This window comes from Choloepus didactylus, chromosome 10, assembly GCF_015220235.1.
Source record: "Choloepus didactylus isolate mChoDid1 chromosome 10, mChoDid1.pri, whole genome shotgun sequence".
Classification (NCBI taxonomy): domain Eukaryota; kingdom Metazoa; phylum Chordata; class Mammalia; order Pilosa; family Megalonychidae; genus Choloepus; species Choloepus didactylus.
The window spans coordinates 127,013,077-127,040,062 of NC_051316.1; the positions used below are offsets into that span (position 1 = coordinate 127,013,077).

The window sequence follows — 26,986 nt, forward strand, 5'->3', positions numbered from 1 at the left end:
GGCCGCGCACCCTGCTCAGCTCCCCGTTTCTCTCCCACCCACTGCTGCAGCCCCCGGGTGCCGGCGGCCTCTTGCCAACTGCTAACTCCGGTGATTTCCAGCCAGTCCAGGCCCCTGCCGTCAGTTGTCCCCCAGGCTTCTCAGCAGTTACCCCTGCGGGTTGTCCAGCTCACCAGAGTGAGCACTCCCAGTTTGCAGATGGGAAAACTGAGTTCAGAGAAGCAAAGGGGAGACTGCACGTTCACAAAGGTGGTGGATGGCAGGGCTGCCTCCCCCAGTCGAGTGGGGGTCGTCAGCCAGAGCGCTGTTTGCCTGCACCCCGCCCCTCAGTGCTTAAGACGCCAACGCAGGGCCCCTTGGCTCTGCTCTGCACATCCTGGGCCTTGGAGCCAACAGGGTAGCTGGCGTCTCGTTAGCAGGTGCGCGTCCACTTTCCTCCCAGGCTGGGGAGGAGGAGGAGGAGCTGAGCTGGGGGTGCTGGGGGTGCCGGGGCTTCTGCTCCGAGAAAGGCGGTGTGCCTCTAAGTCAAGATTAACCCAGAGTCCCGCTCAGCAAACGACCACCCGCTCCCTGCGGCGCCCAGCGGGGGCGCCCCCTAGTGGCGGACACGCGTCTGCGCCTGTCACCGCGGGCGGTAAGGCCGGCGCCCCGCCGACCGCGCAGGCGCGGAAGACGCCTCGGCCGCACCAGCCCCGGGCGGGCAGCGCTCATCCCGCCCGGCCCCGGGTCGCAGCAGCCTCCCCGCGGGTCTCCTGCTCTGGTCCACCCCGTTCCACTCCGCCGGCCTAAAGCCCAGCGCTGACGTGTTCCCGCCAGCCCAGGCCTCTTCCACCCCTCAGCGGGGCTCTGGGGCTTCGCCCGGAACAGCCCGATCAACGTGTAGCATCCCCCTCGCGGGCAAGCACCTGGAGCGCGCCGCGCTCAGCGTCGGAGCTGGAGTGGCCCGGCCAGCTCACTCAGCTCGGCCCGCGTCTTCAGTGGGGGAACTAGGGGCTCGCAGCAGGGACGCGTGGAGCCAGAGCACAGGCTCCGGATTCGTCTTTGGAGGCATCCCTCACCACCCCTCTACTCCTCCTCCAGGGCTGGGGTTTCCCCAACGTTGGCCCCTACCACGGGGTCCCCACCCATCCACCCCCACACTCCCAGCTCCTTTGGTCAGACACTGGGTAACTCCAAGGTTAATGTCAAGCCAAGCTGACATTTTACAAAGTGAATTCGTGAGAAAGACTTGGCCTCCAGGGCCCTTTAGGGTCCCAAATTACTTCTGCAGTCTCACCTTCCATTCTTCCCTTTCTCATTCCCTAGTAAAACTTGCCTATTTGTGTCTAAATGTACTTGGCAATTCCCTTCCTCTGACCTCAGCTTACTGGGACCCTCTCTCCTTCCTCCCTTATTGCTGCTGTAAACCCTCCTGTCCTCCCCAACACCTCTGGGACAAGTCATACATACCCACTTGTCAGAGATTGTGAAGCTGACCCAATTGGCCCTGGGCGGGACTCCATGCTTGCTGCAGTCTCAGTGGTTTTCCTGCAGGGCAACTGTCTGCTGAAGCTGGAGTCCGTCGGTTACTCTAGCCTCCTTTCAAACTGTCAACGCAGCGGCAGCACAGCCTCTGCTGACAGGGTGGTCAGCACGTGATCCGGCTGGAGAACCGGAGGGCAGCGCATGGGGCACGACCCCCTTCTCTTGGGGAAGGGTAGGTAGTGGGGCCCGAACAGGCTCCGGCTGGGAAATGGAATCGTCACTCTCCTGCCCTCTCTGCAGTGTCCCGGGAGGCAGGGTGGTGGTGCCAGGAGAACCTTAGCCAAGATGGGCTGCATTTCCACTTCAAGCTGTCAGCCACCTCTCCAAGGGCCTAGATTCCTGTAGCAAAAGTAGTGAACTAAAGAGAAAAGTTACTTCACTGCTCCACCAAGAAGGCTTGGGCCAGTCCTTGACCTCTCCTATGCCTCGGTTTCCCCATCTCCAAAGTGAGCAATGGTTTCAACTTTTCTGTTTTTCAAGCAGCAGAACCATAGCTTCAGTCACAACTACAGTACTTTGGCACATCACCCATCAGCAGAGCAGTTGCTCTGCAGGGCAGGTGTGTGCATGGAAAGACACCTCCGCCGAACCTGCAGGAGCTTGTCAGGAGCAACCACCCAGCTCACCACAGCTGCTGTCCAGCTCAGACGTTTTATGACTCGAAGACTTGCTGCAAAAGCAATGGCCAATACAAGTTTGGTAACAAACCCCCTCAGTGAAATCTTCAGATGGAAGAGAATTCCAGAATACGGTCTGCTCTGTGACCTCGTCACCAAAAAGCCTGAGAACCGTTAGCGTTCTTTGGCCAATAGTGGCTGAGCCTCAAGTCTCTCCCGGAGGGCAGGATCTTGTCCGAGGTTTCTAGAAAACCTTATCTTAAAAAAGAAAACCATGTTAGATATGGAAACCTGACTTGTTAATTCCCTACACATCTTCTCTTGGCTGCATGTAGGGGGCCAAGCTGACATTTTACTAAGTGAATTCATGAGAAAGAATTGACCTCCAGGGCCCTCTAGGATAAGGTCCCAAATTACTTCTGCAGTCTCACCTTCCATTCCTCCCTTTCTTGCTCCCTAGTCAAACTTGCCTATTTGTGTCTAAATGTACTTGGCAATTCCCTTCCTCTGACCTCAGCTTACTAGGACCCTCTTTCCTTCCTCCATTATTGCTGTATAAACCCTCCTCGTACTTGCATCTGCTGCTCACTTTCCTTTCTAGGAAACGTCCCCAATCCCCCCGAATCTCCAGCCTCTGAATGACCCTAACAGTTACCTGGACCTCTGGGTCCTAGTAAATATCTAATCTGCTCTCTGCCCCAAGGGCCGGCTTGCTGCTGTATCCCATTCCTCTCCACCCTGCCCTGCCGAGCAGCCTGGCATATCCTAGGTTCTTGGTAACATTGGAATAGCTCCGTAATCTTGGAGAAGCAGGAAAAATAAATCAGTTACTATGCTGATATGTGACGTGCAAAACTGTAGGACTCCTAGGCTACAGAAGAAACCGGTTTTAGAACATAGTGAAAGTTTGCCAAATGTCAGATAAGGCCTTGTGGTCAGGAATAAAATTGTTCCACTTGAAAACCAACAGCTATCCTTGTTCTTGGGAAACATACATTAGGTGCTCAAGGAGCATGATGTACATACAACCTACTCTCATGTTTAGAAAACAGAATGATGCAACAAATGTAGCAAAATATGACAAGGTGGTAAATCTGGGTATCTGTCCTGTAAGCTTGAAATTATTTCAAAATAGAAAGTTTATAAAAGGAATGGGAGCATGTAATTTTAAAGTACACATCTGGGGGCTCCATTGAGACAATGTAATGTTTCCTAGTTAGAAATCCAGAATTAGGTTTCAAACTTTTCTTTTACATGCATGAAAATCCCACTCATTCCAGTAGCTACAGCTGAGATCTACTACAACAGTCACCAAATCTACTAGCAAAAACAGTTACTGATGATGCACTGACACCTCTATTTTCATTAAATGGTTGAGCCAGTCAATTCGTGGACTGCAGAGTACCCCACCCCCACCCCCCCAATCCCTTTACGGTCTGGGAGAAAATTCCCACCTCCTAGAAGAGCTGCGCTGACCTCCAGGTGCCTCCCCGCTCCTCCGGCGACCTTTTCCTTGCCATGCCTGTCCAGATAATGAACCACACTCCGTCCACCCGCCAGTCAAATCCTCACTGTTCCACCTTGGTGCAAAGCCCATTCTTCCTTCAGAACCTTCTGTCCACGAGGGTTACAGGCCGTTACTGCCACAAGACTTCAGAGGCCCTCTGGTCACATGCCCTCAATTCTGCGGCCTGGGAGGCCATCGAAGGTCCACCCAAGGTCACGCAGGAAGCCAGAGCCTGCACCAGAACTGGGGTCCCTGGAGACCCAGGGCAAGGCCATTTCTTCTGTGCTGGCCTCTTTTCCTTCGCTTATCTATTATTTGAACCTAAGGTTAATTGATTGGCTTTCAGGAGCTTTAGAACACTTTATTTCTAACAAGTCTGCCTTGTGTACTCGCACAATCATCGAGAGTGAGGACCTGTCCTCACCCCAGGGTCTTGCACACTCGTGAGCATCCCATCGCCCCAGACAGAAGCACGGAAGGTCCAGCGCTCCAGCGTGCTGCCACAGAGCTTACAGTCAGAGGCTAATTTAAAGATGTGAGCATACAACTAGGCTTTACCAAAGAGCAACGGGTTTATTTCTTAAAAATACTTTTTGGCAGTTGTCACATAAAATGTCCTAATGTAAAAAAAAAAAAATTTTCATAAAAAAAAAAAGGCAAAGAAAAGCATGGAAAACAGACCCAAAATGTTAAGATTTTATTTACAAAGCTTCTTTGTTGTACAGAAAGTAAAAATGCTGTTACAACCTCGGTGTAACTGGTAGCCACAGGTGGTTAGGAATCACCAGTCACAGCTAGCCACGCTACAGCAAGTCTTACACAAAAACCTAACAACGCTTACAATTTTGTCGGGGTGAGGTCCCCAAGCTTGGTGGTAGATTTCCAAGAGGGACTAAACGGAGGAAGGCGGAATGTCTCAGGAACTATTCTTTGGCTCTTCGGGTGGGTGGGTCTCCTGGGGTTTGTATCACAGCTACTTTTTTTTTTTTTTTAAACAGCTACCAAATCCAAAGGAGCAGTCCAATCAATACTGAACAGTTCTTTTTCTGCAGGTTATTTGGGGTCTTAATCGTCTTCTCCTTCATCATCTGTTTCTCTCTTCCTCTTTTCGCCCTTCCCGCTTTCTTCCTCCTCTGCACAATTACAAAAATTCACACTGAGACAACTGCAAGGCGTTTCGCCTAAGTTAGGTGCTAACAGAGGCTACGGCATGTAAATTGGACCAATAATGTTTTTGGCGGTTGGGGGATAAAAAGATGTAAGCTCGACCGGATCAACCGGTGACTGATGGAGGGGACTTCAATAAAAACAGGTGCAAACACAGAACCAAGAAGGGCTGCAGCCAAAGCACAGCAGCCCCTCAACTCCCACGGCCACGTTAACCCGGTCTCCTCAATTTTAAGCTGTTCTAGCTCCAGTGTTTATTGGCTCCTACAATTAAACATTGGCAGCTATAAAAATGTACAATAAGGATGTGAGTTGGCTCTTCTATTTTTGAGCCCTGCTCTCTCACAAGAAGAAGCCCATTCCTCATTCATTAAATGGGGACAACAGCAGTGACTTTTGCACTTGAAATTGAATGACGTCAACACACAAAAGCACTCAGCCTGGGAAATGGTAAGACTCAGACTGTAGCTAAAAAGAGATTTCTTTAACTAAAGAGTTATTTCTTTAGCACACTTAATGTATTTGAGACATAAAGTTGTTGCTTTGTGAAAAACAGTCCTTTTCTCAATTGGTAAAACTTCACAGCTATTTTGGGATGGAATTAGCTGTACCTATGTTAAATCCTGTCCCATCGCTACAATGGGTGTGAATTCTGCCCGGGGCCTGGCAGAAAGTGTATGCCGGATGGAAAGCAGAGCCAATGGCCTGGCACTCTGAAACCTAACAAGCATGAGAATCTAGATTTTCAATGGATATTAAATATATAACAGATGTCCCAACAGTCCTGGTTAGGATGGGATGGGATGACATGGATAGAACTGGGAAGGTGCTATTTATACAACCTGAGAAATCGTGACCCAATTACTAAGCCTCCTTTAGAAAAGAATTCCAGACAGAGAAACTTCCTGCCTAGCTGCTACTCGAGGCTGGGGTCTGAGAATGTGTCTGAAGCGGGGGGCAGCCTAGAGCACGGGAGACCACCAGGGCCCAGGGCACCAGGTGTCCTCCTCGGGGCTTTGAATCGCTGTGAGACCCACCTTCATCTTCATCTTCATCCTCGTCTTCGTCTTCATCGACTTCTCTGTCGTGGCCAAAATCTTCCTCCTACAGCACAGTAAACGGCACACTCGTTACCAGAATGATTCTGCCGGTCTGAAGCAAAGGAATATGTGCTTTGCAAACAAAACTAACAGGGCATCAAGGAAAATACTAATGTTTTTATTTACTTTGATGTACCAAGAGCTGCTGATTTTAATTAACTTTAATTTTTACAAAATTTCTTAAAAATCACTTAGCAGAAGTAAGCATCTTATTTGCCAGATATTAATTGGCATACTTATAATGGATGATTCAAGAAATGACTTTAAAATCTTGAATTGCAAAGCAGGCTGGACAAAGATTTCCTTCTATGTTCCCATTCTTACCCAAAGCTTCTTTCGGGGGCATTAACATCATGGTTACCACAAGATTAAACTAACACTCAGCTTTATTACTTTTGTACTATTAAAAAAACAGGCTTTGTGGTGACACCTGATTTTCTCTGCCCGTTACACCAATCTTCTTGAGGATCAAGGTTAGGTCCCTCTTTCCCCTGCCCTCGGGGGGCCCTGGTTCTTCAGGGGTAACGTCCCACAAGCTGGACTCCCTGCTCCTTCAGGGCACGCCGTGTTCCTATTTAACTGTGCTCCCCACAATCTTTACACAGAGCAGGTAGAGTGCAGTTAATGAGCCAAGCTGAATATGCAAAAACGAGCTCAGACTCGGTAAACATATCCTTCTCTCAAGACAATGAGGGGACAGACACCATCATATTGCAACATTTCTACTTTCTTCTTCCTACTAAGTATGCGGCCCACTGCCTTCTCCCCAGAGCTGGAGGCCAAGAAACATCTGGCAGAGGCAAGTGCCTGTCTCAGTGGTACCAAGCCGGCGTTCCATTCAGTACTCACCACCAAGAGGCAGGGGCCAAACCCAGCCTCACGTTATCTGTCCACTCAGCAGTTCATTCACCTCTTCAGAAGCCAACCTGCTTCTGTTCTTTTTAAAGTCCACCCTTCACATTTAACTACATATACTGACCTCCCCGCTGACTTCGTCTTCATCTTCCTCCCCTTCTGCATCTTCGTCTTCATCTTCATCCTCTTCATCGTCAAATTCTTCATCCTCACCATCCTCATCCTCCTCGTCCTCCTCATCTTCTCCTTCTGAAGGAGCCCAAAAGGGAGCTCACGTAAAACTCTCAATGTTCCGTGGGGACAACTGCCCAGGAATCGGGCGCCACGGGAAGGGCCACCCTTCTCCCCCCCAGCTCTGCAGCTCAGCCCTGTCCAACAGTCCCATGAAGTCAGGAGGCCAGGAGGCCTGGTTTGGTAGACGCACAATTTCTGGGATTTCCATCAAAATAATCCAGGAAGAGGGAACTGGGTAGGGCATGTACGTATAGAACAAGAGCAGTCCCTTCGTCTCCTGAGCCTGGGACCCGCCGTGTGCCTCCTGCCCCTGGCCTCTGAGTGCACCTCCTTTCTTCTGTGTGGACCCCTCAGCTCAGGTCTGAGTCCCAGTTAAACACCACTCCCCCGGGCAGCCTTCCTAGACCCCAGCCCAGGGCTGCCAGCTCTCCCAGCACTGGGTGCTTCTCCGTGACAGCACACTTTGCCCCCTTGTAACAAGTGTTATTTGTTTATGATTATTGAACATTTCTCTTCCTCGTGGGCAGCCAACCCCAAGAGGCTGGGAAGTGCACCCCTCTTTCCCAGCCACTACGTGCACAGTGCCTGGCACCCGCTGCCCACCAGCATAGCCCCTGCATGCAGTCACTCAGCCTGTTCGCGGGGGATGCAGAGACAGTGGGGCGGACACACGGTTTGGGGGAACACTAAGAACCCGCGGGGGAGGGAGTGGGTGGCCTACATACACACGGGGAACCAGGGGCGAGGCTCACCCTCTGTCCACCAGCACCTCACAGCCCACCTCACGCTCCCGTCTCAATCTGCCGCCATTAATTAATATGCCATTAATTCCACCCCAGCTGCCTGATAGTAGTTTCCTGCCCCCCACCCCACTTTTCTTGACTATTTGTCTTGTTTTTTAAAGTTAGCGTTTAAAATAATGCTTCAAGTAAGAAGTACCCCAAGCTCCAGGCATTCTAGGAGAACAAGTTCTCCATATGCTGACTGATGTGAAAACTAATCACTCGACTTCCTTTCATCCTAAGAGTGACTCAGAGTAAAGCAGCTGGGTACAGGGAGAGCACAAGCTCACAGGAGGGATTTCTTGGGTAGAAAATGTAAGAAGTGCCTCAAAGATGACTGGAATGTAAAAACTTTGATCGAATGCCCCAAATACTGAAAACTAATTTTAGTTCCATGTTATGGACAGAGGAGTATTTCCCTTAACTAATGAAAAGCAGAATCTAACACACAGTACTTCAGAACTATTACCTTCTTACGCTCCGCTCATATACCAAAAGCAAGAGACCGGTGTTATTTCTATTTGGACATAACCAGTATGTACCAAGTGCCTCTTAAGCACAGGGCCCTGGAACACTGGGCTGAGGACAGTCCCCACCCAGGGGAAGGGCTGCCACCAGCAGAGCAGCGGGTGCCATGGGGGTACATGAGGGCTCCCTGGCATGCCCAGGAGCCCAGCCCAGCCACCAGGAAGCACTTTCAGGAGGCAGCGCTGACAGAGCTGAGCTCACAAGGCTGGGCAGGTAGCAGCCGAGAAGGGGCGCAGGGGGGCAGCAGCAGAGCCAGGACACAGTGCTCTTGGAAGCCGCCAGCCATTTGTTTTGAATCATCAGGAGGCTTCATAGTTCTCAGAGCAGGGGTCCCAGCTACATGTTTAACGGCATGCCCACCCACACGGACGTAAACTGGTTTTCTCACTGCTCTCTCAGGACCCCCAAGAGATCTGCGGCAGCCAGGCACCTGGAGGTGGAGCCCACCCACCTTCGTCATCCTCTTCTTCGTCCACACCATCCACCTCGGCGTCGGAGTCGGGGGCTTCCCGGTCCTCTCGGTCATAGCCGTCCAGGTAGGTCAGCTGGGGCAGGAGCCTGAAGACGCTCTCGCGGTAGTCGTTCAGGTTGGTGACCTCACAGTTGAACAGGTCCAGGCTCTTCAGACAATCCAGCTTTTTCTGGAAAGAATCAGAACACACATACCCCTCCTAAACCAAAGAACAGAACCAACTAGCCCCACTTGCCTCAAGAGGTGATTCCAGGCCGGGTGTCCAGCCAGCTGCTAACCGCTCAGCCTTGTGCACAGGGACACGTGTCGGGCCCCCTCTGACCTTCCCATCAGGCCCTGTCGGATGTAATCTGCTAGATTTCAGCCAGCAACTACCTTCCCGCATCTACTATGTCCTCTGGTGGCAGCACCAGCAGCCTAAAGAAATATGAATCTGAAAACCATAATTTTTATTAAAACAATCTTTTTAGAGTATGAGACAAATCAAACAGATACTTTCATAAATATGGTTCAAAAGCCAGTCTCTGTTTGCGCAATCCCAGGACCCGCTGTGCCGGCCTTGTTGTCCGTGCTCTGGGGTTCCTAACATGGCCCTTTGTCTCCAGGTGCTTACAGTTCCACTCGGAAACATAAGGCAGGAAACAGACACTGGAGGACAGAGTGTCATAAAGTACAAATGCAGACATTTTCTGGGAAGATAATACAGGCTGGGGAGGAGGAGGAGGACCCAGAGTTTAAACTTCCAAAGTATAAAGAAACATTACACTCTTCTATTTTGAATTTTCTGGGAATAAGTGCCAAAGAACAACACTATTACCAGACTTTGCAGCCATAAAATTCTTCTGATTTTACCAGATCTTGAAATTTTGTTGCCGTGCCTCACCGGTTTGGAACCACCAGTTTCATTATCTAAACCAGCTAAGACCTGAAAACGTGGCCCAAGTGAACAGCTCAAGGTCGCGGGCATTTGCTCAGCTCCTCAGCATGCTAACACTTCAGTCCCAGGCCTCTTCAAACTTCTGACTGAGAGCACATCAGGAGGTGAGGAGGGCAGAGGGACTAGGTCCTAGTTCAGGCAAGGAGAGGTGACCACACACCCTGGCGAGCAGGAAGCAAGCCCACAAAAAGCAAACACAAAGTGTGGCGGACTATATAGTGCCTGCTAGTGTGGATGGCACCTGCCTTCATAAATTTAACTTCTAATGGCAGCTCTGAATCAAGAGAGGTTTGGTATTCACAAAGAAAGTGTAACAATCAACTTTAAAAGGTTGATTAAGCAGGTACTAAGAAATGGATTTTGATGCTTTCTTGGGAATGCTCAGCTATTCAGAGTAACTCATTTTGCTAGACTTATTTCAACCTTCCCAAGACCTGGGGAGAAATGCAAACGAAAAACCCTGCCTTCCGGACTTGAAATACCTGTGTAATTCTGAGGAGCAACAATGTGATTTGAGAATCTTTGCTCTGAAGCAGGCTTTGGCAAACCAAGGCCATTGGCCAACTCCGGCCTGCCACCTGTTGCCCCTGTTCTCCTAAGGTGAGTTTATGGGTCACACTTAACCTTTGTACCCGCCCCCCCCCCCCCATGGCTTCAGAGCTGAATAGCTGTGACAGCCTGGGGGGCCCACACAGCCTGAAATATTTGCCACCCAACCCGTTAGAGAAAAGGGGTGCCAACCCCTGGCTCATAAGGTATCTTTGTCTTCCTGCTCAAGGAAGAGGTTCCCACATTTCTTTAATCCTCACAGAGCAGCCCTCGGGAAGAGACGGGTTACAGCAACAGGCAAACGCCGTACCTCCCCAAACACAAATGTACGACGAGCCAAGCATTTACAGATCAAATAATGGGCTTGCGCAAGTCAGTCAAAAGCTGTCCCGGCCCTTCTGGTCACAGGGAGGGCAGCTTTTGTACTGTGTGTCCTGCTGCCCAGGACCCGACCTCCAGAAGCTCAGGTGTGACTTCCTGCCCAAGCGGGAAAGACGCTGGAGCCCGCCCGGGACCACCAGCTGGTGTACTGGGAACTCCTCCCCCACCGCCAAGGGCTGACCCTGTACCTGCAAAGACACAACCACAAGCAAACCCAGGCAGCTTTCCCAAAGAGGTTCAGCCCAGACAGGCTTCACTTCAAGGAATGAGCTATTTACTTCTCAAAATCACCCTGCAGGAATGGAAGCACAAGAACGCACACAGCCTGACACTCGTCTAATGCTTTACAGCGCACAGAGCACTGCCTGGTTCTGAATATTATATGCATCGCTGAGATTCTGGCTACCTCCTGACAAAGGACCCATTACCAAATATTTTGGACATGCCAAAGAACATGCCAGAAAACAAAAGCAGCAAATAAACATCAAATTAAAAAAAAAAAAAAATACCTGTAACACTTTAGATCATTTCAAGTAGTAAAATTGTGTATTGAGGCCCAACAGGCACAAATACACCACACAGACTATTCAGAGGCTTCCAATGTAACCTGTAAATATTGTTTAAAAAAGTTACATCTATCATATCAGAAATTTGAACCAAAACTAATAGGCTAGCCATAATAAACAGTAAACATTTTATTAACAATAATTTTGCTTGCCTTCTTAGAATTTAGAAGGGCTTTGGGGTTTGGTTTGGATGGCCCAGGCCTCTTAAAAAAGGTGTCCGAGGAAGTCTGAATTGACGCCTTCTGTGTCTCTCGATTAATGGCCCTGTAGCAAGCAGAGCAGTCACAGTCAGTGCACTGACCCAAGAACTGGGTTCACAGCAGATGGTGCTCACAACGTACGTGTGGATGAGGATGAGGATGGCGCCTTTCTCCACTGAAGGGTACTTTCAGAAGCCAGCATGGACCCACCATCCCCCTCCCTCACCTTCTCCTGTGGTTTTTATTCCAAGCTGGAGCCCTAAGACCTGACCAGCACGCGTGGCAGGACGGTGAGCTCAGGCCTATTCTGACAGAGCCAGTGTGCAGCACAAGCTCTAGACAAGGGGCTCAGCCCCTCCTGGGCCTCAGCCTCCCCAGCCCTACAGGGAGGTCCCCGCTGAATTACTAACAATAGTCCAAGCACCCAGGGTTTGGTACATGCAGATTCTCCCAATCACTAAAAACAAGGATGACCGTTTCTCTCCCTCCCTTCCCTGGGGACTGAGACTTTCACAGCTGGTTTCCCAGCTATGAAAAGTCTGCTCTGGGCTGGGACAGACGGCGGCTTCTGAATGAAATACCAAAGAGGACCCCGCTGCCAAGGGACTGGGAAGAGCCAGCAATCCAGTGTGAGGGGTTTTGCCTATGACTCTGTTCTAGAAAAAGGGGGTTCCTGTCTCACAGACCCAGAGCTTAGAGGCCTGCCTTAAAAGACAAATAGTAAGGGCTTAGCGTGGCCCACCAGACTGAGAGCCAGCGGCACTCAATTCGTGCTCCAGCTGCAATTCCCAGCTTAGAGCAATCGGGGGTGACATAAACCCAAGGGCAGCAGAAAGAACCATGGGCTTAGATGTGAGTCCCTGCCGTTTATCCTGTGACCTGTGAGTAATTACCTCAGTTTCCTCATCTAAAATGAGGACAGGCATCCTCACCTCTCCAGGTCACAGAAGAATATCATGAGCCAGCGTTAAATGTCACCAGACACAGTAAAAGTCAATAAATATTTGCTTCAACATTGGAAACAGGGACTGGTTTGGAGGAAAGGAATGGAACTAGTAAAGATGAAGGACTTGAAATTCCAGGCACACTCATAACAAGAAAAAAAGGTAGATGGAGGGGCTAAATTTGTGGAGTGAGGGTGAGGAAGAAAGGAGTGCTCCACATTTGTGGGAAACATGAATTCCCAAAACAGTCCACTTACTGAAATGTTTAAAAAAAAAAAAAAAGGGACTCCATAAAAGGCAGTTAAATCTACACTGGAACAGTCTCAATTAGTGATTAAGAGGGAAAAGACCCCACAATTCTGGCAGGAAATCCTCTTCATTAAAAGAAGCCCCAATTTAACTTTATCTTACCTTGGACTATCAACAGAGCATTCTGTAAAAATGATCTGAAATCCAAACGTTAGTATATCATGACATCAGGAAACAGCAGACGAGGACGCCTTGTCCCGTGGCCTCTGCCCTCTTCTCCTCACCTGCATGGCCCTCTCCCAGTTACTGTCTGCAAGTCCTGTTCAGTCAAACTGAAATACGGACCTCATGTAAACCAGTAAAAAAACTAGAATGCACAAAGCAGCCATACGTCTTTGTCTGATATAAAACAAGTTTGATTTCCATCAGCTTTATAAAAATGGATTCGACTTCTATACCAAATTGGTCAAAATGCCATTTGTGGGCTGTCATTTAACGATCCTGATTTCAGAGAACACTGAGGGGCTGCCCCTGACTCCGAAGCCTCAGGAAGCCCTTTCTGGCCACGACAATGCGCGCGTGGACTGGACGTGTGAGCACAGCTCCCAACTTACTACCCCCATGAGAGGGGCCTAAGGCAGGGCTTATCATTCTCCCTGTTCATAAATGAGCAAACCAAGGCCCAGAGAGAAGCAGCAACTTGTCCAAGGTCACACAGCAAGTCTACACCCTAAACAGGACTTACTCCTAAGCTTTCTCCAGCTTATCCTAATAGGTAAGACTGAGGAGGAGTGTGGGGGTCCCCAGGCAAAACTTTAGGAAACCACGACCCAGATGAGGCACAAGGTGGTGAACCAGGAGACCTAAAGCTCACTGGAGCTGCCCTGGGATTGTTCCATCGACAGAGCAGACATGCCTCCCCACCCCACCCTCTTTAAACAGCTTCTTCTGTACAAAACGGCTTGGTCGCTCTGGGGAAATTTTAAGGCTATCGTCAATATATGAATTGAAAAAAGGACCAAAAAAAAAAAAAAGAAAAGAATTCCCCTTTGAAGCAAGCCACTAACAGGTCAGGAAGGGAGAACAAAGCTGCAGAAACACATACAACCCTTGGCCATGATCATTAAAACTAGGTCTCCTGTATAAAAACATTGTAATTAAAAAAACACATTTCTTGATCAATTATTATTCCCAATCATTTTCCCCACTATACAGAAATATGAAAATGAAAATGACCAGTAAGTCTTGGTTTCCAAATTCTCAATTACTTACCAAAGGTTCCAAGGTGCTGATATCTTTCAGTTTATTTCCACTTAAATTTAGATGTGTGAGATTTGGAAGTTTTTCTGCTAACATGTCCAGACCTCCAAAGATTCTATTGTCACTGAGCTCAAGCTGCAAGAGAAAATGCACACAGCACACATACAAATCATACAGAGAAACAGATGGCACAGGTATTACAAACAGAAATACTTGTCAAGATCAAATCATCCCTATTTCTATTAGGGCATGTACGTTCATTTTATTTGATTAAAGCCAAACAAGTGGCTTACAGCTACTTTTGGGGGGGAGAGTAGGGGACAGAGACAGGGTGAGGAGCATCCTGTTGTCTTTACCAGCTACTAATAAGTTGGCTTGAGAACTGGCCTCTGGCAGCAGTGAATACACTTTCTAATCCTAAGTGGGGCAGAGCAAATTAGAATCCTCTAAGAGGTTGTACTGCTCTGTACCTGCCATGGAGGGTAAATGGTCTGTGCCTCACGAGCAGCTTGTTCTGTGAACCAAGCGGAGCTCACAGACCTGAGCTGGCTGTGCAGAGCTGACCCGTAGTGGGCTCCACTCTGGACGCCACTGGGAAACGCTGCTCGGAAGGGTGGCAGGAGTGGGCCCGGCCCCAGAAATGAGCCCTGGAAGAGGCTCTGTGACCTCGGGAACAGGCAAGGGACAGCAGCCTCAGGGGTGACGAAAGCAGCTCTCTGGAGGCCACTTCTTGCATAAGCCTGGCACCAGCCTCCACAAGAACATACTCTAGTTTCTCAGCTGCAGGTCAAGTGGCAGAACAGGTGGTGTGCCAAGGAAGGAGCAAGGGCCCGAGGGTACAAGCACCTGCAGCTGGAAAGCACTGCGGGCGGCATCTATGTCAAACCCTTTGCTTCACAGACGAGAACAGAGGCCACAGCTGGTTTCAATTCTCTGTTTTAAGTCCTACAACAGCTAAAAATGTCTGCGGCCCTCACACAGCACCAGTGCGTGATGCTATTCTACAACCAGAAATGCATTGGCTCACTTGACTGTACAAACCTGAGGGGTGGACATCGCTCCCAATCGCAGGCAAGAACAGGTGACCTGAGGCTCTGGGCCACGTCCAAGGCCACACACCTGCTACAGGGGTGGTGTGGGGCTTTGACATGGAGACCCCACACCCCTCATGCTATGTTCCCGAAATAGCATGGAACCTTCATGTGACGAAGTCTTTGGCATGCAAGGAATGTACTATATGATGCAGAGAAGAGGGACTTTACAAAATTTAAGTATTTGTTAATGAATGAGTTTTAAAAAACTCAAAGCAGCTGCTTAGGTTTTACTAACATTATGTATTTCAGAAGAGAAAAATGCACATTTTTCCTTCCAATGGGATATTCCAGTGAAATATCTGATCATGGCCTAGAGATTTAAAAACACAAGCCTATAATCAACAAAGACCCAAGTTAGCAAAATAAAAACCATCCACAAATGCCAAGGCCTCTGGTGCATGAGGGCGTCAGCTCAAGAGTGAGGGCCTTGTTCTGAAACAGAGGCCCTTCCTGGGGTGACTGGAGCATCACACCCAGGTGACACTCCCATTCTTTCCACATGACTACCCTAAGAAGCAGGCACAACCAGGCAATCCAACAAAGCAGGGAGCAGCACATTTATTTTGAAATGAAATAAGTTTGTAAATTTAGGAAACCAGTGACATTTACACGTATCATATGTACAAATTTATACATTTTTTCTGTAGCCTGTTTTTTTGTTAAAAATATCTGTGATCTAGGGTAGGAAGAAAAAGTCCGTATCATCTGGTGAGAACACTCAATATGCCTTTAAATGTGATTTATAGATCTCTCCACTCCTCCCTCATTAGACCTATAAGGTGATTCAAGATTAAAAACTTGAGCAGGATCTCAAAGCCCATATATAAACAGTCACTAGCAAGTGGACTTTCAGAGTAAGCCTGATGGTACAGAGACCACCGTTATTCAGGAAAACAGAACCAAACAAAAAACACAGTCCCACTTTAGGGAACTGTGTGCATCAAGTTTATGCAGATGTTAAAAAGCCATCCTGTGTCTGAAACAGGTACTCCCTGATGGGATGGAGGTCACCTGAAACTCATGAGGATAGCTGGGCAGCAGCTGCCTACGCAAGGAAAGAAAAAAAAAAAAAAAAAAGGGAACACTTTCAGCTTATAATTGTGGTACTTAACAAAAAAGCAGGTCCCTCTCAGGACTCAAGCAAGCTACAGAATGGCCCACCTGCCCTGTGCCTAAATTTGATTATTTGTGCCTTTGTTTAGACAGTTCAACTCAGGCTCCCTAATAAAGAGAACACTGGAACAGCAGTGGATTCTGCAAGGTTATCTAACCAGATGCCTTTCCCATGTAATGGAAAAGGTAGTGGGTTAGGAGACAGGAGATGGGCTCTAGTTTGGCTCTAATACTAACCACTTTTGTGTGTGGCTTTAAATAAATTACTCAACTTCCTAGGTCTGGCTATGCCCATAAAATGGGGATGGGCTGAAAGATCAGTTAAGTTTCTCCCAACTCAGAACATTGTGGGACCCATTGACAGCTAAGTGTGCAAGGACAAGAAAACACGTTTTTTTTTTGAGGGGGGTGGGGTTGGAAGAGAGTAGAGAATTGGTTATAATTAGGCCAGTAAAGCATTAGCAAACAGCCATCAACTAGGATAGGGAAACACACAGCTTTGTTCCAATGAATTCTAGTCCATTTCCATTTCAAACTTTTCAAATTTCCTGGTCATTAAGAATTACCTAATGGGTACAAATTATCATGAACTACGAATCTGAAGCATCTTTACTTAAACTCACCCTTAATCAACAGACATAAAACATGAAGAACAGAGGCACCTGTGGTTCCTGAATCAGGACACATTAATAACCAAACCTAGTTAACATTATAGCAATAAATTGATAACTTTTGAAAAATTATTCACAAAATAGTTAAGCCTCATAACTACTATTTATTGAACACCAACATGCATTACTTTGAAAGACCACAGCGATTCTGCAAGGGGAAGCAGTCTTGCCAGTCTAGGGTGAGGCTACTGAGCCTTGGCGCATCCGTAAGGAACCTGCAGAGGACCACCCAGCAAGGAAACGAAGGAGCTGGAAGGCAATCCCAGATCTCCCAGTTCCAAAGGCCACGTGCTTTCTGCTACACTAAGTGCTTCCTTACAGGTAAAGCCACACGTGTTCCCTTCTCAGGATGGTTCTCTTCTACCGTTAAAGAAAATGCACTTACCTTTTTCAACTTAGGTAGTTTGGGGAGATTTGAAACTGAAATCAAGCCTACATTTATTAAGCTGAGGAACTCCAAGTTCACAAATTCAGCTGTTAAACCCTCAATTTTCCCATCATTTGATTTGCAATTGTCCAGGACAAGTTCTCGAACCTGTGGATGACAAAGAAAAGAAAAAGGGCAAGCTTTCAAAAAATATGGAAAACCAAACCGCAAACTCCCAACTCCCATCTTAGGCACCCAGCAAAACACCCAGATCTAGGGGCAGCCTCTCCTGAGAGTCATATCACTTATAAATAAGAATGATCAAGCCTTTAGTGGCAACATCCTGGCATATGGCAAGGGTGGAAGGTCACTGCAGGCGCAAAGGCTTCATCCGATCCGATGAAAGTGAAGAAAGTACCCCCCCACCCCACCCCAGTTCTCTCTCCCAAGCCTCGCCACAGAGTGTGAAGATGCTCCTTTACCTGAATCCACCTCAAAGCCCAGGAGAGACCTCGAGGCGCAGGAGAGCAGCTTTCCTCTTCCTGCCCGGGTCACCAGGAGATCCTGGCTGCAGGTTTCTGCACCAACACACTTCACCTGACACACTTCACTTCCTTTTATTAGTGTTTACCAAGATTATCTCGACACCTGGAAGGAATCCAGATGCAAGAGGCCTTCCTTCTAAACAAAGACCAATTTGGGTTTTTAAACATGAGAACGATCTTCCTAGGTCAAGACCGTGAGATATTAAATTAGGTTCCCTTTTCCAGGCCATAAAATCTCCTTCTTTGGAGGTCCTGAAATCCAGAAATCAAATTCACCCCAGGGCTATCTTTTTCCACCCCCCGAATCAAAAGAATTCTGCCCCGTTGTCCATTCCCACCATCAAAGCCTGAGTGTCCCTCTCTCTCCGCAAGCTCCCCCACTACTTGGATTTTGAACACTGATAATTTTCACAAACACTCAAGTGTGCAGGTCGTGTGAGTATCAGCTGCAACCACCCCTTACTGCCATCCTTGCAGGGGTTGATCTGAGACCTCAGCCTGCTTGGGTCTGCTTAGAGACGCAGATTCCAGTTCAGCTGTCCCACAGGGCACCCAGGCAGGGCACCTCCCACATTTACACGGAGGGAAGGGGCTGGTGGTTCTGAAGGGCAGAGGCCCGGGAGCAGTCTCCTCCCTCCATGGGACCCAGTGCTGGTGTGCCCATCTAGAGGGAGGGAGATTTAGAGAGAACCGGTGCCCCCCACACCCCTCCACTTCCTCTTCAGGATGCAGGCAGCATATTCCTCTTACTTCTTCCTTACCTCTTGCCACTTCCCTCCACTGACAAGGAATCGGCACCACAAAAAACCCAAGAGGTCAACCATGACCACCCACCCACCCGAGCAGTCCGCGGCAACCCCACAATTAGATTGCTCTCCTCCGGTTCAGGGGTTGGCTACGTGACAGGCTTCAACACATGCCGTGCCAAGTGACACACTCAGCCGCACGCCGAGGGCACCTGGCTCATGGAGAGAGGTCACCTACCCAGGCGACGCCGTCACAGGTAACTTACAGCATGTGTGCTGAACCCAGCAGTCAAGGAGGAGGCGAGAGGAACCTCAAGTAAAAATCTGAAAGATGATGGGAAGGCTGCCGCACTCTGCAGGCTCAGCCGCTGGGCCTAGAAGGTGGCGAGGAGGAGAGGCTCTCTGTGGAGAACTAAGAACCACTCGGCAGGACGGAAATAAGAAGGAACAGCTCTGGAGGCCGTGATGGACCCCCCAGGGACACCCAGCTGAGGTGGGGTGTCGGGGTGGAAGTGCCCAAGGGGGGCTGCAGCTGGGCACCGAGGGGTCACAGGGCAGAGGATGGAGCAGAAGCCAGGGTTTCCCAGGAGAACCCTGGACGCAACCCTGGGGATCCTGCAAAGCCAGAAAGGCTAAATGAGACAAGGTGTATGACGCTGTTGAAAAGGATTGAAAAAACTAGAAAACTTACACGCCCACCAGTAAGGGGCTCGTTCCCAGGATACACTGTGGAGTGAGAAACACACAGAACAAATGTGATGTGTTAGCGCCTGCGTACATGCACACTTCCCTGTGTGCAGAAATTCTCGGGAACTGGAGGGCACTGAGGGGCGTGGGGACACCACCATCCCCCGCCAAGAGAGTCAACAGCGGGAACATTACCCACCAGAATGGCAAGCTTCCCGGTGGAAGCTTCATGTCACTACCAAAGTCCCTAGCTTGGATGAGGGAAAAACGGGCAGCAGTGCCTCGGGGGGTGTGGAGTGTGGTGGATCGAGGTGATGAAACAGACACAGAACCAACGTGCTGACTAAAAGCATAATCACACTATGTGAAACACATTAATGTTTAAAAGAAAAAATAGGTAAGTTACCTGTTAACGTCACTGTTAAAATTATGGCATATTTCTTCAGTCTTTCTTTGTATATTTTAAATATAGATGAGATATCTTACTTGGCCTATTTTGAAATAGCAACCTTCGAATATTTCCAATGGCTAAAATAAAGTGTACGGGTATACCAGAAATTGCTTTACAACCCTCCCTCTAAATGTTTGTTTTCAGTTTTCCCTATTATAAATAATGCCATAATATTTTTTTAGGTGAAGTTTCTTCTGTACTTAGGTTTGTTTTCTCAGAAACAAGAATATAATTACCTAAGTCTTTATTTAAATTGTCAACCCCTCTTTTATTACTTAGGCAAAATTGTCTTCCAATTTATTTGATTTTAACTTTGTGAACCTCCTTGATATGTGGAAATTCTATGCATTCACATTTACCTTTTTCTTGAGGATATCTTTTATTGTTTCTACCTTAAGTGAGAAAAACAAAGACCCCAAAAGAAACACGGACAAAGAACAGAATAAGTCATAAAAGATACAACCAGTAAACAAAAAAGATGCCGACTAAGCAGCAGTGGAACCGCAGATGGAGGCCGATCTCCCCTGAGCTCCTCGGGGCGGCCAGGCCAGTCTGGACAGAGGCGCGCTTGAAGTGGGGAGCGAGGGGTTCAGGGGTGCGCACCTGCTGGTGCGAATTTCCCCGAGCAGGCGGCAGCAGAATTTACTGGGATTTCCGGGCAGAGAAGGTGGAGCATGTCACAGGGGATGTGCTGCGCCCATGCAGAGCTGAGGGGACCCGGGATGAGGTGCCCCGGGGAAGCATGGGGCTGGGGCAGGGGGGCAGGTCTGGAGGTGAACCAGGCCCATGGTGCAAAGGCCTCCTGCTCCAGCAGAGCCCCAGGAAACTGTACCACACCCACCATCCCGTTTCTGAATGTTAGGGGACCCCAATTGCCCCCCCCCCCCCCCCCCCCCACTGAATATCACTGAGATCCCAGCTACATTCAGGGTAAGCTGGAGATTCTGATGGAGAACAAGGGGTCCTGGGCGCTTCTCAGGTCCCCATTGCCCCTGGGGAGGGCAGGTGGGGAGGCACCTTTGCTGGCTTCTGCTTTCACCTCTGGGGCCAAGCTCAAGCCTCTTCATCCCTCATCCTCCATGAGAACTGCTCTGTCTCAAACTGGAACTTAAGACAAACGCTTTAAAACACATTCAAGTCCAAAGCAGCCAATTCCTAAATGCCTGTCAGGCCTCTTAAGTAAGGGTCAAGCAGACAGGCCCGGGGATGGAGGGAGGCTGCCGTGGGGGAGGAAGCCATCTCTCTTCTCTCACCTCCCCCTCCACCTCCTCTCTCACACACACACCAGCCACGCTGGGGGGTGTGGGATGGGGAACCCATTTTACCAAACTGGCTGGGTGACCTCCCTCCATCACAGCTGTTGTTTCTGCCACGAGCGGGTATGGAAGAAATTTAAAGAGCATTTCATTGATCAATTCTTTTAATTAGAAAAGTAGCACATGATTACTGTGCTAAATGGAATAATCCAAAAATGTAGAAAGAAAAAGCAGTAACTCCAGCCTCCCTCAACAATTTCCATCCTTCTGAGTTAGCTAATAGCAAACTGCTGGCCCTACTATTATTTTAAAAGACTGTGTTCAAAGTGACAACAGAACAGATATATATATGACGAGCTTAGGTGGCAGAACTGTTGGCATGAAGGAAGCAGCCATGTCCCACGGGTGGGCAGCGAAAGATGGACACTATTCTGAAAAGCAATCTGATGGAAGATAAAGATCCATGTTAAAAGATGCCCAATTCAGCACTAAATAAACCAGGAAGAAAACCTGTAAACCTAAGGGAAGGCTAAATTATGGTCTACGCAGACACTAATAATGAGGCTGTAAAATAATATGGAAAAATAATATAGTATAAGCAAACAAATAGTATACACGTTAATAACATGATCCCAGTTTTGAAAAGAAATTTAAACAGTCTGGTAGACCACATACCAGAATGTGAGAACGGTAGGAGGAGGTAAGCTTTGATTTTTATTTTCTTCTTTTTGCCTATCTACAGCTACTATTTTGGGCTTATCCGTATCTACTAGTTTTTCTTCAATGAAGACGTACTACTAACACCAGGGGAAAAAAAACAACAATTAGTTGCCATGCAACCAATTAAGATATCCAATTGAGCTAAAAATCACATCATAGTAGAGACGAACAACAGATGCCAAAAGTTGAAGGGAAAAAATCAAAGAAGGAAGACTTAGGCCGAGGAAAATCTAATTTTTTTTCCAGGAAATTAGGACTAGGAAACAGTATTCTGATTTTTAGAAGAAAGGTTTCCATCTAGTATACAGCACACTCACGCTGCACCAGGGTACAAACCGTGATCCAAGGAAGGAGCCGCCGGGCTCTCTAACCAGCAAAAACCCCAAGCCAGAGTCAAAGCAGCTCACCCGGCCCAGGGCCTGGGGTGACGGGGTGCCATGTTCCTGGCAAGGGGAGGATGAGAACATCACGTAAGACCAGGCTTCTTTTCCAACTTGGGAATACAACTAAATTCCATTTCTATCTCGCTACTGCCTTGTCGCTCCACACCCTACACTATCAGCAATTTCTATGGTGTACATGGTATGTTCTAGCACCGAACAGCATGTTCTCAAAGTAACTGACGACACAAATAGTTTATGTAAAGTATTTCCTATCCTTGCCAATAAAATATTTTAAAATGGTGACCGCCGTTCTTTATAGAGATTATATTAAAATGCCACCCTGGGCCAATGTCTCCACTATGAGCTATTTGGGATTTAGACAAAAATTATATATATACACACATTTTTTTTTTTTTTTTTACAGAAAGGGGCCCTGGTCTGGGAAAATAAACCATATCTGTATTTGTCCCAGATAGGGGCATCGCAATTAGGTGAAATGAACCTATTAATTTGGCTTCATGTTCCTTGGAGATGCTCTGGCCAGAACAAGTCAAAAGCATCTACTGGGATTTTCTGCAGCCCTCAAAGTAAAATAAAAGTGTGGGGGGGGGCATACACACACAAAAAAGCCCATCTGATCTTAAGAGTTACAGTGAAACCCCCACCCACCTCCCACCTGAAACATTAAAACCATTACAGCTAACCCAGGGGCACCCTGTCCTGCATCCAGAGGCACCCCGCACGGGGTGCAGCAACCCAGGGGCCCCGGGAAGCCTTGTCGGTTTCGCCAAAACGCAAGCCCACACTCTTAACACCTGGCCCCAGAAAATTTACACCTTCTTTTCAACTTAAGTGAATTCATCAGGCAGGGGTTCTTACACCTTGGCCTGGGGAAGACGCTGTCAGGAAGTTCCCCCAGCGAAACTTCTTCACACACAACCAGAGGAGGTTCTTTTTCGCTCCCTCTCCTCTGTGGACGGCAGAGTTTTCCAGAAGCCACGTGGCACCATCACTCTAAGGGCTGAAAGGAATGTGCTGTATATGCCTGTGCTCTATACTTTTGTTTTAATTTCAAATACAGAAACTATGACTAGGTACTACCCCCACAAACAAGCTCTTCGGGGCCCTCAGAAAGTTTTAAGAACGGAAGCTGGTCTGGGGAGACCAAAAAGCTAGAAACCCTCTGACCTGAGTGTGACAACTGGACGTCAGGTTGTCACGAGACCTCCCCACACAAGGAGGCAGGGCCATCTTGCAACTGTTCAGATACCCCAAGGATGACGTCTTTGTGCAAAACACTTTTTAACTCCTCTTTCAAAATTTTCCTTCCCTATCCACACCTTTTCCTGAAAATTCTTCTCTTTTAGGTCAAAGTTTTCTTCTCCCAACTCAGCACAGCCCCCACCCCCCCCACGGAGCCCCCACAATCTCAGCTGGCCCCACGACTCTCCCAGGGACCCCCCACCTGTCCTGGTGGGACAGGCATCAGCGCTGGGCCCCCCACGGGCAGGGGCTGCAGCAGGAAGGAGCTGCTTCCCCCAGCGCTGCACACTGGGGTAATTCAGGCGTTTTAAAAATAAACTAGCGGGTTCTCCAGGTCTGCTGGGCCCTTCCAGAACCACTAGTCACATGTGGTTTTTAAGCACTTGAAATGGATGGTGCAAATGACACCCGAGTTTTTAGTTTTATTTCAATGAATTTAAATAGCCACATGGGCTCTGGCCCATTTTTGGAAGAGGGTAAGGCCCAAATTGGTTATCTGAAAAATTAACAACTGCACACCATATAGGCTTATTTTTAAAAATACTACTTTAAGTGGTTTTATATATGAAAAAGCATCAGACACTGGCGACACCAGGCCAGTTGTATTTTCCATTTCCCACTTTCATTAACTCACTCTTAATGAGCACTTCAAAAGTAACGTAGTTGAAACACACTGAATTCTCAAAAATTCCAGGTGGAAAAGCACTTTGAGGGGCGGCTGCGGGAGAGTAGCTGACCCCACCGGAGGCACGGAAGCGGCACGCTTTCCCGAAGGGAATTCTGGCAAAATGGAGAACCCCGCATTCTGCGGACTCGCGAGCACACGGCACTAAAGCACACGTCTGAAGCCGCCAAGCCCCTCGACGAGCCCACGGCGCTTCAAGGCCGAGGACGCGTGAGCGCTCCGCGCGCCAGCACGTGGCGCACACAAAATGTCCGACGCACGGGCGCGAGGGGCGGACGCCGTCGAACCTCGACCTCACCAGCCGGGCCGCCCCGCTCCGCTCCTGCGGCGACCTCGGGGGCCAGGGCCGGGAAGACCAAGGCTGGCGCAGCCAGGTGGAGACCGGCCGAGTCCCACGAGTTCCCAATTTGCGGGCAGCGGGCCCGACGCCGGGACGCGGAGGGCGACTCTGCGGGGTTCCCCGCGGCCAGACGAAGGCGCTCCACGCACCCCAGGGGGGTCTGGCGGCGGCGCGGCCCGGAGGACGCCCCCCGCCTCGCGCCCGGCCCGGGGCGGCGCGGCCGCGCGGCGTTGCCCTTTTAAGAAGGGGGGGAGGCGGCAGAGCGCCCGGGAGGCGAAGAGGCGGCGACGGCGGCTCCCGCCAGTGCGAGCCGAGCCCGGGCAGGAAACGAGCCGCCGGCCGGGCCCGGGAGCGGCGGCCATGGCCGAGTGCGCAGGCCCCCTCCCCCGGCGGAGGGAGGCGGCATCGCCAACATGGCGCTGCCCGCCCGCGGCGCGCCCACACCGAGGGGCGGCCCCCGGGGCAGGGGCCGCGGGCTCCGGCGGCGGCACGGGGGGTGGGGAGTGGGAGGCCAGGGCCACCACGTGCCACCGCCGCCACCACCGTGACCGGAGCGGGGCGGCCGGGAGGGAGGGCGGCGCGGAGGACGGGGGGGGGGCGCGCACGCGAAATCGAGGAGAAAGTTTTATTTTTAGGCTTGAAAAATGGCGGGAAGCGCGTCCTTTTTTCAAACTCGGCCCGGGAGGGGCGGCGGTTGCGCCACCTCCGCCGCCCTCCCCCCCCTCCCCCGTCCGGCGCGCGACAGGCCGCGCCCGCCGGGACCCCCGGCGCCCCCCGAACCCCCCCCAGGGAGGAGGCCCTCGGCACCCGCGGCTTCGGGAACCCCCGGCCGCTTTCCCGGCCAGCCCGGAGCTCGCGGAGGGCCCCGCCGCGCATCCCGGGAGGCTGCAAACATGGCTCCCAGCGTTACACAACCCCCGCCTCCCTCCCTCGCCGCCGGCCACCCGCACCCGCGCGCCCGCCGGGAGACGTCCGCCGCGGGCGGGGAGCGCGAAGTTGGCGGCCCCTACCCAGCCGCCTCCCCCGGGCGGCCGCGAGGGCCCGCGGGCGCCAAAGAGTTAAGCCCCGCGCGCTCGCCCGCCCGCTCCTCCGTCCGCGCCCGCGAGCTGCGCCCTTCCCCGCGCCGGGCTCCGACCCCGCGGCCCCGGGCCCGCAGGTGGCCACCATTACGTGCAAGTCATCCGGAGCAAGGGCGCCCGCGGGGCTCCGCTTACCGCCGCTGGGGTCCGGTTCCTCAGCTCCAGGTGGATCCTCCTCTTCATGTCCATGGTTTCCTCTTCCCCCCTCTTCAAACTTAACTTTCCGCGGCGGGGGCGGAGGGGGGAGAGGCGTCCCGGCCGGCGCGGCGAGGCCGTCGGAGAGGGCTGCTGGCGGCGGCGGCGCGGGCCCGGGGGACGGGCGGCAGCTGCGGGCGGGCGGGCGAGCGAGCGAGCGGAGCCCCCGGAGCCAAGTTACTCGCGGGAGCGGCGAGAAACCATGGAGGGAAAAGGGGCTGGAGCGCGGCGCGGCTCTCACTACCGCCGCCCCCGGCCGCAGCCCGCACTGCGCTTAAACCGGCGACGCGGCGCGGGCGCTGCTCTGCTGCTCTCGGGCCCGCGCGCCGCCGCTCGGCTCAGAGGCCGCGGCCGTACCAGGGCCGGGGCGGGGCGGGGGCGCGGCCCGGGACGCAGCCACTTCCCCCTCCCACGGCCGGCACGTGGGGAGGCGACTGGCCGGGGAGGGCTGGGGCCGTCGGGCCGCGAGACGCGGAGGGAGCCCGCTGTCGGGGGCGCGGCCCGGGACCCCCGTCGCGCGGCCCCGGAGGAGCCGGCCGGCTGGGAACGGGGGACAGGAGTCCGGGCGGCTCTTCCTGGTTTCTGTAACATTTAAATATAAAGGAGCGCTGGAAGCCATTAGCATTTCTAATGGGGGCCTGAGTTCCACCGAGTTTTCCCGCCGACTTTTATCTCATTTATTCCTAGGGCACCCCGTGAGGTGTGTAAATGCTTGATGATCTTCGTTTGGGGGAAGCTTGGCAGGCAGCCTTTGTAATGGGCTGCCTCAGAGGGTCTCGGGGGTTAGAGTTAGAGCACCAGGTTGGAGGGTGGGGGCTGTGCTGGCTTCGGGGACCACCAGGGAGTAGTAACGTTTATATTCAGTTTAAAATCAGCAAATATATAATGTGCCGAATCGGATACCATCTCAAAATTCTATTCCATACAGGAGGCACTATAGAATAAGAAAATTTTATGCGAGAAACACAATTCTGTCCATTTACCTGGAGTTTTCTGAAAATTGAGCAAGACCCCTCCCCTCCCATTTTATCTAAACTCATTTAGCGGCAAACAGTGCAAGCTTAGTTTTAAGCCACTTAAATATCAGTTTTTGAAATAGTAAATGAATTAAATTTTCAAAGCAAAAGATAGTTTAAGAAAGATATGGAAAAAGGGAGAAACTTTCTAGTATGTTGTTTCCTGACATCTGCTGTATTTAGAATACTGGCCTTCACAGACACCTCTATGACAAGGGAAAATGGAGAGGGAGGTGGTCTCAGGATGTCTCAAGAGGTCTGTGGCTATAAAATTGGGAGACCCGCGGGGCCATGCACTGAAGACTTTTACAAAAAACTGGCACGTCCCTTCCCTGGGTTAACAAGTAATCATTGAGCATCTAGTTTCCTAGATTCTTTCTCATTCAATCCTCAGACAACCCTGAGAGGTAGACTGGATTCCAACTGACAGGTTAGGCACTGAGGCCTTGGGCTGCCGGCCAACAAGAGGTGGAACTAGATTTAAACTCAGATGGGTCTGGCTC

At 50.5% G+C, this 26,986-nt stretch overlaps 1 protein-coding gene across 1 annotated transcript; it reads right to left on the reverse strand.

Annotated features, from left to right (window-relative positions):
- Positions 1–4,322: 4,322 nt before the first annotated feature.
- Positions 4,323–25,719, reverse strand: ANP32B (acidic nuclear phosphoprotein 32 family member B). The gene is made up of 7 exons (XM_037797338.1): positions 25,408–25,719; positions 17,136–17,285; positions 13,885–14,007; positions 8,766–8,955; positions 6,895–7,019; positions 5,853–5,919; positions 4,323–4,781 (listed from the first exon to the last, which is right to left on the reverse strand). Exons 1-7 carry the CDS (start codon positions 25,459–25,461, stop codon positions 4,714–4,716), a joined length of 777 nt encoding a protein of 258 aa, XP_037653266.1. The 5' UTR covers positions 25,462–25,719; the 3' UTR covers positions 4,323–4,713.
- Positions 25,720–26,986: the final 1,267 nt, after the last annotated feature.

Bases quoted from the DNA above. Each gene is read 5' to 3' on its own strand.
- ANP32B (XM_037797338.1), bottom strand. From the start codon at position 25,461: ATGGACATGAAGAGGAGGATCCACCTGGAGCTGAGGAACCGGACCCCA. The intron at 7,020-8,765 runs GTGGGTGGGCTC...GGGCTCCTTCAG, and splicing joins CGAAGAAGAGGATGACGAAG to AAGGAGAAGATGAGGAGGAC. The intron at 4,782-5,852 runs GTGGGTCTCACA...GTAATTGTGCAG, and splicing joins GGATGAAGATGAAGATGAAG to AGGAGGAAGAAAGCGGGAAG.